Raw genomic sequence first — 13018 nt, 5'->3', positions numbered from 1 at the left:
TCAGTCATGTGGTAGGCAATATTATATAACAGAAAATGTGTCATGTTTAATGAGTTTAAAGTAGAGGCACTCTGCAGACAAGTACAAGGAATAAGCAGAGTGAAAGATTTTATTTATAAAGCTAACAAGAAACGTGCACATAATGCACAAGGGAAATAGAATATGGAGCGTGGGCAGCATAATGCAGGGAACGATGCAAATAATAGTGAAAACCAGTGAGCTTATGCTTGGGAAAGGATGGAGAATGATATAGGGACTTGTTAAACAAAAAAAGAGGAAATTTTTGATGAGCTGTTGATGCAAACCTAACAGGCAGACTGAGGGAAAGTGACTATTCCATTGGTTAAAATTTAATTTAAGTATTAAACTAAAGAATTTAAATATTGACTTTAATTAAAGTGTAAAATATAATGCTTCCACCCTCTTAGTCAAACAAAACCCTTTTCAATGAGGTTATTTGAACTTTAAAAAAGCCCAACAGAACATGGGATGCTGTGCCTTTTTAAACAACTGTACATGTGCATGTTTCGTCTGCCTCTTTATTTCTCTCTACCTATACCTGTCTCCCTGTCTCTCTCCTCTCAGTTCATCCTGGGGTCGGGTCCCACCCGACTGTCTTGGCTCTATCAGCCCTTCAATGGCTTGTCTGCAGTTCAAGGAGAGGGCAGTCAGAGACCTGATCCATCATTACGCTGAAATATCACCACTTAAACTCCTCACACTGTAGATGGTCCCATTGTCGTGCCTTCCCCTCACATTTGCTGGCTTGTCCAGTTTAGAGTCACTTCACTGAGCAGGAAGCGCCAGTGATGGACACACACGCAGACACGCAGACTCAAAGAAACACACACACACCATCATCAGAAAACTCTCAGGTCTCTGGGTGTCTGTTTCCACTGCTCTGTGATGGTTGACAGCTTGAGAGCACTCCGCCGCCACCTGATTTACACCAGTCTATTCTTGTACATTTCTTCAGGTTGTCTAAATTTTCCAAACTTTAGTGTGTTTTATCTGGATTAATCTACTTTTGAGTTGAAAAATGTTATTTCTTGTAAACTTGAAAGATCCAATCAGTTTTGAATGCTAATAATGCATTAGATTTGTGCTTTAATCACTTCGTATGGTGTAAGTTTGGCTGTGGCTGCAGGCTGTGCAAATCGCCACTTTTCCTCCCCGTTTAACATGGTAAATAAATTGCCATTAAATCTACAGAATGAGGCTTAATGGCAACTTCAGTTGAAATACCATACATTCTTTGAATAAAGGTGCATCAGCCTAAACATTTAGAGAGTTTGCTATCAAACCAACAATGCATTCATCAAAATCGCATCAGTCAGTTTGTATTACTAAATAACCAAACAGTTCTTGGGATCAAGTGTTTACTTTGTTCTTATTCTTCCCGTCATGTACTGCACACAGTTTCAGTACAGACTAGAGATGGAAAGGAGAGGTTTTAATTGTGCATAGTAAATCATTTAGTTCTTTTAATATTCGTGTTGTACATGAATTAAGAATTGCCATTCAAAAAGTCAGCTGATTGTCATAAAACTTGCATGCAAGCAACTAAAGTTCTGAGAGCTGTGCTGCAGGAGAATAATATAATATAATATACAAATAAACTGTCATAAAAACCCGTAATGAAAAAAAAAATGTTTTCAGACTCTAAGGTGCTCCTAGTCCATGTCGCATCGGTCAAAAAATATGTCGTGAAGATAAGAAAAACATAAGCCGCATTTATTTAGAAATCGTCAATCATGTGGGGGACCTTGACCGACATAATGATATGACCCAGTAACATGTTGTGTTCAGTCAGCAGCTCTTCAATAACATGCGGCAGCTTGAAAGTCTGCAGCTCGAAAATCTGCTGGCAGTGCATTCGTTTTAAATCAAAGTTGTCACGAATGGCTTCAGTCTGCTAGTGAGGTACGCATCCGAGCAGAGACGCATGCAGAGTAAATGCTGAGTGGAATGGACCAGGGCATAAAGACGTAACTGCATTGATCACATGCTTTAGCTTGTACAATTTAAGCTAGCATTGAATGGTTGAAGGACTTGAGTATACTAAGGTTTCTTTGAAGGTAGAAATGGAAGTGGGAAGAGATGAAATAGTAATTTTTGGGTAATTAACTAATTTAATGAAACTGTTTAAGTGTGATTCTTCACAATAAAACTGTAGAAAAAATGTTACAAGCTTTGTTTTTAATTATGAACAAACAATTTTACAACATGAGCTGTTTATTGCATAGTTGTTACAGATGTTAAAAAGCCAATCTGGCATTATCTAAATAGATAAATACATGAATAAATCTTTATCGTAAATGTTTTTTGCTTTGCTGATATGTTTGAACTCGTTTCATATCAGCCGCACGACATGCTCAAATTTAGCACATGTTCCGTTTTCTATTTTCGTTATCTTCTTCAGACGACTTTCCTCACAGCGGTGCATGTTTGCTGATTTACCCTAGAGCACATGTCAGTAAAACTATCAGTCACGGCTTCTGAAACAATCAAACTCTGCCAAAAGCTAGGCATAAGCAGCCTCACCAGAGCCGGTACTCATGCAGAAAACAAAGTAAAGCTGGTGCACCTTTACTTTTATGGTCAATAAAGCTCTTATTGATCCTAACTTTGATGTGCTCTGTTATGCCTCCAGCAGAGCCAGACACACAGTGAGCTTTGTCCTTTCGCTCGCTGGTTTGTTGTGAAAACTACAGGGAGGGAAGTGGCGGTTTAGACTCTCGAGGCTGTCCCCGGATGGTGGGCTCTGAAAAGCACTGAACTGTCTGCAGAATATACCTTGAAGGATGTGAAATATTCTCCTCTTTTGTGCTGTTCTTTTTTTCCTTTAATCTCACCATCTCACTCTCTCTCTCACCAGATTGTATCAGGATAGACTGTAATCTCAGTAAGTGTCTCCTATGATTATCTTTTGTTCCATGATTTAGAGAACATGCACTGTGATATATTTATATTCTTCTTTCCTCTCGTTCCCCTCATGAAACAGAACATTCGTCTTGTTTACTGTTGCTGCTGTTTCTCTGAAGTACCATTACAGATAACAGCAAAAACGAGACCTTTATTCAGTGAACAGCTGCACAGCTAAATGTAATTAGATCCCTTTGTGCTTTGCTCATGAAACCCAACAATCTAGTTACATGTTTTCTAATTATTTTAGCTCCATAATGCAGTAATCAAATGTAGCTAAATTTGACATATACTAGTCTGCTGCCACTGAGTTAATTATTTGTTTGCATTTTGCTAATTGGCTCTCATGCCAGACAAATGGATTTATCTTAAGAATAATTAGCAGGGGTTTTTTTTCTCATGAGTAAATTAGATCTAAGACTTAAAGAAACAGAAGTGAAGATAGCAACTAGAGATAATCATACATTAAGGATGTTTCATTCAGGAATTGGTGTGACAAACTTGCAGACTGTTAAAGTGCAAGTTTGCACGATTCTACATTAGAATTGCAACAAATAGTTTGTCAGAACTGCCTTTATATGCTGCATCAACATAAGATTAGCTGGGATAAACTAGCTGATATTTAAAGAATAACTGATCACATACAATGCACCAACCACAGCTACTGAGATTTGAAAGTGTCTTGATTGTAAGCCCAGCTAATTATTGGGACTCTATTAATATACAATATATCCTAAATGTTACCCTTCAGTAAGTAATACTCAGTAAAATGAGTATCACAGCAGCAACAAAAATTTTCAAGATGTCTCAATGACTCCATGATTAGAGTTAAATATTTACATCTAACATTCATGAGGAATTTTCATGGCATAGTTCAACAAGCATTTTATTTTTCTGCTAAAGATTCCTAGATTAATCCTGGACTTATATTTGACTGAATAAACAAATTAGAATAAAAATCAATAAAAGAATGCACTGTTTAAGTCTTTCAAAACCAGCAAGGCATCAAAAGAAAGCCTTCCTTTAGATCAACACAATTGACTTTCTGTAATTCAGTCCTATGAGATGGAGCGATATTTTATATCTCAGCACAGTCAAATAAATGATGAAGACTGTTGTGCTCAACAGATAGCAAGAGGCAGGCAATTTAGGCTCTGCCTGAGATAGCAGCAGTGTTAGAAACAGATAAAATGTATCAAAGCTGTGAACATGCTTCATGTAGACGCTGGGAAAAGTTACTTCTGCAAAGCAGGTTGTTTGCAACCTCTGTGTTTGAATAATTCCGGATTATTTTTGAATAAAATGTCTAAATGTTCCATTTCTCAGTGATTTACAGGATTAGTGTGCGTTATTATGCATTTCTTATTACATGAAATGAAAACCGTAATCACAGCAGTTTTTGTTAGACTCGCAAATGCAACATTTACTGTTCATTGAGACCTGGTCTCAGCCTGTAATCCTATTAATTTATTAGTTGGAGATCAAGCTTTAACGTCTTTGTAAGGCACATTTGCAACAGATTTATTGCACATCTGTAAGACTAATTTGCTGCCCCCTATGTTCAATTGATTGCACTTTCTTTGTCTGGTCAAGGTAAGTAGAGCGAATGTTTATGTATGTGTGTGAATAGTTATCTTAAAGGTATTATTTAAAAATTTTCTGTGACTAGTAGAAAATTGTAATATAACAAAAAAATTGTGAAATTGGCTAAAGCGAGCAGTTATCCCTCTTTCCTTCTACTGTCTGGGTTTAAAAAAAAAGTCCCAATGTGTGCCAGCAGATGGCAATGCACTTTCACATATTGATCATAGAACATATGTGTTGTATGTGTGTAATTAAATGGCTTCCAGATATATATATAAAAAAAAATGATGGCCTATGCAAAAGCCTAATCGACAGATGTGACAAAAGAATGCTGAACCAAGCAGCACCAAACCTCTGAGCGAGTCAAAAATACATCCTGGAGGACATGAAAAAAATCAAAAAATAAAATTCAAAGGTTGATAATTAAGATATTTGATGTATAATTGTGACAGAACCAGAGAATGAGCATCTCTGCAGAGAGTGCCTGGAAACCATCCATCACTGGATGCACACAGGGAGGGTAAAAGTTGGTTTAACAAATCCTGTTACAGCGCCCTTGATTAATTCTTGTATAACCACAGAATAATGGGCCACTAGATGCTTCTGAAGTAAGATGCACCAAATTACAAAGTGACTATAGCACGCTTCGATTAACATGCACGTCACGCACGGCTGGGCCTCGACGCGCTCGCAGGGATGACCTGTATAGCTGCGGCGGCACCTTTGAAGTCGTCTTTGTTTGAGAGTATTAATCAAATTCAATTTTAAGTGAGGATCAAACTGGACAAAACAGATTCCTTACATGGGCGGCTCGGGCCTGAGCTTCTGGAAGAAGAGCTTGTGAAGTGAAGGAGGTTTGAAAGGAAGCCAGATTTCAAAGAGTTTACGGTCAGATACCTGGAAGAATATACATCACAGTTCACCATCTCAATACCTTCTGCTGAATCAAAGATAGATCTCTGTCTTTTAGAAGAATGCACTTTTATTATATTTATTACATGCAGTTCATTTATATTTACTGATACACAATCAGTAATTATAAATGCTAACTAAGTTAGGATGTTTAAATTAGTTAAACATTCTAACTGTATCTGTATCTATACGGTAGATACAGAGGCTTTTAAATTTAAAATTCAATTGATTCGCTAAGATGTGAAAGAAATACTGTATGTAGAGGACAATGTTTAATTAACAGAGTTTCATTCATCAAGAATTTTTTATCTGAGTTTGTCACTAAATTCTTAATCACGGACAAAATAGCAGGACAATCACTGCATTTAAGTAAAAGAATTAGAATCACATGAACCGTTTGATAGATAATACGGCTCTTTTGTTCAGTGTTTGTTTTTCTGCTTTTTTATTTAGATAATAAATTTTCTCACATCTGGAAACACTATAAGTTGAGTATTTGCTTTTTTAAAGGATCCAACACCATGTAAACAATATAGTAATTCAGTATAGTATAGGTGTATTTTATGTTTCAATCAGAAAATAGTTAAAACCAAAATGATTCATTCCTTTGGCAGATTCGCATTAAAAGTAATTTAATGTTTCTTCTGAATAAAGGAACTTTAAAGTTTTGCAGAGTCCAAACTTGAATCTGACGGAGAATCAATAGATTGAACAAAAAATTAGAGTGATGGCAAAGAGGCCTTCCAATTTTAAATATTTTTTAAAATACCAGTGGAAATTTTCAAAAAGCTGGTCAGAAACCATAAGAAGAGTTTCTGATTGCTGTAATGCCATTTTTATTTTTTATTTTTTATTTTTTTGCTGATTTCTGTTAATTATTAAGAATTCTTTAAAAAATTTTGGACATGTTGTATTCTTGTAAAATGCAAGGAAAAACAGATGTTGGTAACAGCCCGGATAATTCTGACATAGAAAGGAGTCAAAACAGCTAATTCAACAGTTTTAAAGATATAAATGAAATAATTAAAGCTGCAAGCATCTCCGTTCAACTCGTTTTCAGAAAAACTTTAAATTTATAGAGAGGATCATTCACCACAGAAATCTTCATTCAAAATTAATGTCTTCAGTTTACCACATTAATGTTTGCTCAGATAAGTCACTAAAACTGAGTTAGCTGCTTTCTGATAGTTTAAATTTGATTAGTGAGGAAATTTTAATGCCAAAGTGGAGTTTGTCAAAGTTCGAGATTGGTAAATTGTCAAAATTCCTCAAAAATGATCTGTTAAAAATTGCCTGTGGGAGAAAATGCCTCTTACGCCGTTCTTGATTAAAATTTAAATCCTAAAGTTTCCTGCTGCAAGGCAACTGCGGTTTATATGTAAACAGTAAGTAATTGTACTGAACTGTGGTCACCTTAGTGTATGCTCACTGCTCAAAACTCCACTGTTGAAGAAATAGATTGCTGAAGGAAATTTGGAAAATGTAACATACATCAAAAGCAAAGTAAAGAATAGATTACATTCAAAGGTATCTCTTTAAATGTTAATGCACACACACTATTTAGAGAAGAGATGGCACCGCACACCACAGTAAAACACATCATCAGTGAGGTTTGAATCTGGGACTATCACGATGGGGAGTAGTTTTAAGCAGGCGTCATATCGAATGAAGGATCAATGGAGAAATGTACCGGGACCTTCTTAATATGAATCTGAAGAAGAAACGACGGTGGATTTTTCAGCAAGAGAATGATCCTGAGCACACAGCCAAAGAAACTCTCAAATGATTTCTGAGACAAAAAATAAAGCTCCTTGAAGATTAGATTTCATAGAAGAGGCCCCCAGAAGCTTTAAAGATTGGAAGACAGTAATGTGGAAGAATATCTCAAACTCAAACCTAAGAAATGGAAATGACTTTTTTTTTTACACAGAAGATGACTTGACTTGAAGTCGTAATTACTCTAAAAAGCATTGAAAAAATTTCCGTAATCATGTTCCATTCCACTTTATTACACATAATTTAATGGACCGAGTTGTCTATGTTTCTCCATATGCACTCGTGTAAGTTTTGTGTCAATGGCTTCGTGAGAAATATATTTTCTGAGGGAAACATTTGTTTGCTCAATGTTTATTTGTATAAATCATTACTTCCAAACTTTCTAGAAGTAAAAAAATTTTCTGTGTGGGTATTTGTGTATTTGGTGTATTTATATGTTTAGATAGCAGCAAAGCTCCCCTCTGAGCAGCACAGATTAGATGAACAACCTCCTCTACCCTTCGTCCTGCAAACTCCTATTTCATTACAGCAAATCCTGCCCGTATGTCTGATTTCATGATAGGGATCCACAAGGTAAACATTTCTGCCTTTTCAGCTCTACTTGACTCCACACAGTGGTTTGTTTTTCCACATCTAAGTAAGTCCATTGAATGCAAAGGATGCAGGATTTGATGTTATTGATCCACTCAGAGTGCATAGCCAATATTCGGTCCGTATCATGCGATGTGCTATGTGGAGACACTTAATTTGCAGCCGGACAAGGTCTCCAGGCACGGGTTTTATTTCCCAGAGGACGAAACAGTGTATTGTTCGGAAACCAGCTGATGTTTTTCATTTATTGCCCTCTATGCGTCCCTTGTAATTCTCCTGCGCCCTGAGCACAATTAGACAGACAAACCCCTCAAGGCAAAGTCAGCTTAGGCATGGCCAATTAGTTTCCCAAGCGATGTCAGAACTCCTTTGAACTGCCGTGTCGGCCTGTTGCATAGGCACTGATTCGGGTTGACGGTACTGCAGTGGCAAGCCTCTGCACTGTGACCTATTTTTAAACCAGTGAAAAATGCAGAGGATAGTGAAGAAAATCTGAAACTTGAATTTATATGAGCGAGCCAGGGCCTTCACTGTAAGCCAACACAGCTTTTCAGCGGAGATCACACAAATGTCTCAACACACGTTAAATATTTAGCCTGAAAATGACTGCGATGTAGGTGTTTTGTTCTTAGTTTTACTTTGAAATGGTGTGCATCTCCTGAATCTTTCTGCTGTGTGTGTGAGTGATAAGTAAATGGATGTATTCGCCCTGTAAGTGCTTCTCAAGTTTGAGTGCTCGTGTGAAAAGATACTGCGCCCCTGTGATGTGATTGTCACTTGACGCTTTCCTCCTCTTAGGCAAGGGACCAGAGACTCTTCTTGTAGGCGAGAAACTGAATGACAACGAGTGGCACACAGTGAAGGTGGCGCGACGTGGGAAGAACTTGCAGCTATCAGTAGACAATGTGACAATGGAAGGTAGAGATGAGAAAAAGAAACTTGGCCTATCAAAAGTGTTTTAGCAGCTGATAATAAATGGGTTTGTTCTGTAGGCCACATGACTGGTGCCCACACCCGCCTGGAGTTCAACAACATCGAGACAGGAATCATGACAGAGCGCCGCTTCATCTCAGTGATGCCCTCCAATTTCATCGGCCACTTGCAAGCGCTCTCCTTCAATGGGATGCTCTATCTGGACCAGTGCAAGAATGGAGACATTTCCTTCTGCGAGCTTAATGCTCGGTTTGGCATGAGGCACATTGTGGCCAACCCTGTAACTTTCCTAACTCAAGCCAGCTATTTGGCCTTTTCGACCTTGCAGGCCTATGCTTCCATGCACCTCTTTTTCCAGTTTAAAACCACCAGTGCGGACGGCCTGATATTGTACAACTCTGGAGATGGCAGTGACTTTATTGTGGTGGAGCTTGTCAAAGGGTGAGTGATGGGATATTTCATACATGCAATTTAAAGGGGTGATATTATGTGTCTTACAGGGATATAACACCATTTTATAGCAAACTATATAGCAAAAATGCTATACCTCAAACAAAACTTAACTGTATGATGTAAGAAAACTTGCCTTATCAATTTAATACTTTGAAATTGGCCTCGGTCTCTTTATGAAGCTCCCAGTCGTATTTAGGCAGCGCTTTGTATGAGTAAGTATTTAGGCATGCCAGAATGGCTGCCACAAGAGAGTCAAGGATTCTTCAAGCAGGCCTGAGAATTTCAAAGCAACACTTCAGGTTTGTTTTTGATGAAGGAATAACATAATATATTATATAAAACTCAAAGTCGATTTTACATAATACTTCTCTTTAAAGTAGGACTTTTATATACAGTATTTATGAATGTCATGTTACTTGAAAGACTTTTTTTTATTATTAATTAATCTCATGGAAGATTTTTCCTAGTCGAAATAATGCAAAATATATTTTTAATAAATTTTTAAAACAAGAATTGGCTAAACAAGTTGTTAGTTTTAGTGAATTTTCCAGAAACCATATATTGACATACACTGCAGGGAAACAGTCCATGCATGTTTTTTCTCATTTCTATACTGTCAGATTTAATAATTGCTGTTTAAGTAAGTCAGGATAAATAAAAATGTTTATTAGCTGAATTAAATTATTTTTGCGAGAATCTTTATATTCTTTAAAATCCAAAGTTTACACATACTGAGCTTGTTATGCCTTTAAAAACTGACAAAACCCGACATCATGCAAGTAATTTGTTCTATAATCAATCCGCTCTGGGGAAAGAACTTTTCAAATTCAAAGTTAAAAGCCCCACAATTATATGATACTAGATGTAAATTCCTGAACTGAACTGTAAATGCTTAATATAGGGGTTCATTTAAAAATTATCTGCGAGGACAATTGGTGTCCAGGAGTCTCAAGTTAAAACATGTTGATAGATCCCCTATAGAAGCATCAATAACATAGATACGTTTCAAAGGACCCTTTTTTTTCCATTAAAGATATTTTTTCATGGCAAGAACATCAGAAAGTGGCTGTGGAAACAGAGCCAGCAAAGCCGCAATTGTATCATCCCACTGAAATGCCAAGCACAGACTCTCTGTCAGTGAGCAATTAGTCAGCAGGAGGTCTTGTTCAGATCTGGAACCAGCAGCAGAAGCTCCCAAAGAAAACACAGACAACATAAAAAAAAAAAAGAAGCTCCCAACACTTCTGTCAGGATTTTCCGGCTGTTCAGTGTTTTGTGTGAAGTGTGGCGGCTCATTCATGGATGGTTCTTAACTTTGATTATTAACATAATTAAGTTTGAATGAAGTCTGTCTGATGACTATGCTTCAAGTAAAACACACTTGTTTGCAATTAAATCACATTATTTTATTTGAATGGCAGCAAAGGAAAATTAATTGTTGGCAAGTAGAATTAGTGGTAATTTATGTGTGACATTTGTTATGAAAGGAATTTAAAAGTACAGATCTTGAACAAATATTTTGTCCTATAGGTACATTCATTATGTGTTTGACTTGGGAAATGGACCGTCACTAATGAAGGGAAACTCTGACAAGCCTCTCAATGATAACCAGTGGCACAACGTGGTGATCTCCCGTGACAACAACAATGTACACGTACTCAAGATTGATTCCCGTACCGTTACCCAACACACCAACGGAGCCCGAAACCTGGACCTAAAAGGTAAAAGTCATGCTGTTTACGTCAAAATCCGACTATTTTCATGTTTAATTTGAAATAAAATTTAGCTAAAGAGCGTTTCTATTTCTTAACTTGGGGTCTTCTAGGGGAGCTATACATCGGTGGTGTTGGAAAGAGCATGTACAGCAGCCTTCCCAGGTTAATAGCTTCTCGGGAAGGATACAAGGGCTGCCTGGCTTCTGTGGACTTAAATGGAAGGCTCCCTGAGCTGCTGGTGGATGCCCTTCACAAGGTGGGAGAGGTGGAACGAGGCTGCGGAGGTGAGGGCAAAAAATAAAATCCCAGATCATTTCTGGAAATGGTTTTCCTGTTGTTCAGCTTGGCGTATTAGGGATTAAACCAGAGGGACAGGAGGGCTCTCACTGCGCGCTAATTGTTCCCGATTGGTCTTAGAACTGAACAGGTGTCTCAAATATTCCACATTGATTGGGAAGAAAACAAATTCAGTAAATCTATTTTTTATATTAAATGTTGCAGTGTTTATCCATGAGTGGTTTTTGACTTTTTTGATTTTTGTTTTTTTTCTTTTTTGTAATTTTTTTTTTTACGGTCCAAAATCGAATCTATAAAAACTGCCTAATAAAATGCTGGGAGAGCTGACGAGTGGTAATCAGGGGAATGTGGAGCAGCTGGGAAAGAAACCATAAGGGAAGTAGATTTATAAAAACCGAATGAACACAAGAGGGGACAAACCAAAACACAAAATAATCTACTAAACAACAGGAGAAGTATTAATACAAAAAAATATGTCTAAATCAAGATACAAGGAGAACAAAACTTAAGAAACAACTTTTAGTTTTAGCCAAAATAACCCAAATACAAACACAGGGGATTCCAAAAACATTAGGAACATTTCCAAGTCACACTCTATGAAGTCCCTCCCTGGGAAAATTACATAAATAGATATAAATAAGCCCTAGATCTATCTAAATAGAGTCAGTTATTCCCTCATGTAAAATCTGTTTCACATTGATAAGTTGTCTTTCACATCTTGTGCTTTTGCACCCAACCTTCTAATGCCGATATTGCCCACATAAAAGACGACTTGAATCTAAACAAAATGTGATTGAATCCCTTCATATTCAGGGATATATACTTCTGATATATCTTTGTAGAGGTGCTGCACAGTGGCGCAGTTGATAGAGCTGTCGCCTTGCAGCAAGAAGGTCGAGGGTTCAATTCCCCGCCTGGGGTTTTTCTGCATGGAGTTTGCATGTTCTCCCTGTGCATGGTGGGTTCTCTCCGGGTTCTTCGGCTTCCTCCCACAGTCCAAAAACATGACTGTCAGGTTAATTGGTCTCTCTAAATTCTCCCTAGGTGTGAGTGTGTGTGTGAATGGTTGTATGTCTCTATGTTGCCCTGCGACTCTGTTAACCCTAAATTAAATCTGGTGCAACATGCAAACTCTTAACTGAAGAGGGTTGAATGCGAATGCAGGCCACTCTCTCAAGATTTTGTTTGTACAACATTCCTAAACTACATAGATTGTTGGATATGTAAAGGTGGCCATATGTAAGCGTTTTACTTACTTTGGTTTCATTCACTCCTCTTGAGTAAAAGCAGAGGTGCATAAAGTGAAGTGAAAAGCCCTTGCTTAATCTGCTGTGAACACCCTTCAGGGCCCAGCACAACCTGCACAGAGGACTCCTGCCACCACCAAGGTGTGTGTCTGCAGCTGTGGGAGGGCTTCTCCTGCGACTGCACCATGACCACCTACGGGGGACCTTTCTGCAGTGACCGTAAGTAAAGGTGTATCACGCCCGACTGGCTACAGCGCCGGAAAATGTCTTTTTGAGGCTCATCACTGACACAATGCAGATCAAATTCCACCATCAATACAGAATTCAGTAACGCATAAAATACACTTTAGAAAGAACAGTCAGCTTTTTTTTTTTTTTTAACCTCTAAAGGGATGAAACCTTTAGGTGGTGTCCTGCCTGCCACGCATTGAAACTGCTTCCATTTACATCTTAATACAATTTTAATGGGTTTTTGTCACAAGCTAAGGACTGGAGGTAAGTTTTACACGATGATATGAGATTAATGCGTTAACCATTCCAACAAAATCCAAGCAATAATTATTTCTTCTCCTCTGTGCATTTTCT

The 13018-nt window shown here is 37.7% G+C and overlaps 1 protein-coding gene across 4 annotated transcripts in view; it reads left to right on the top strand.

The window, feature by feature from the left end:
- nrxn2a (neurexin 2a) overlaps positions 1-13018 on the top strand; it is a 162975-nt gene that overhangs the window by 77485 nt on the left and 72472 nt on the right. For all 4 annotated transcript variants that reach the window (XM_044139847.1, XM_044139850.1, XM_044139848.1 and 1 more), the window contains 6 exons: positions 2879-2905; positions 8587-8706; positions 8781-9162; positions 10705-10895; positions 11000-11173; positions 12533-12652. In XM_044139847.1, coding sequence (XP_043995782.1) covers positions 2879-2905; positions 8587-8706; positions 8781-9162; positions 10705-10895; positions 11000-11173; positions 12533-12652 — 1014 coding nt within the window. The remainder of the gene's footprint in view (positions 1-2878; positions 2906-8586; positions 8707-8780; positions 9163-10704; positions 10896-10999; positions 11174-12532; positions 12653-13018) is intronic.

The sequence above is a fragment of the Gambusia affinis genome, linkage group LG15 (genome assembly GCF_019740435.1).
Source record: "Gambusia affinis linkage group LG15, SWU_Gaff_1.0, whole genome shotgun sequence".
In the NCBI taxonomy this organism is placed as follows: domain Eukaryota; kingdom Metazoa; phylum Chordata; class Actinopteri; order Cyprinodontiformes; family Poeciliidae; genus Gambusia; species Gambusia affinis.
Note: the sequence above shows the minus strand (reverse complement) of the source record. Positions and strands in the feature narration are given on the sequence as shown.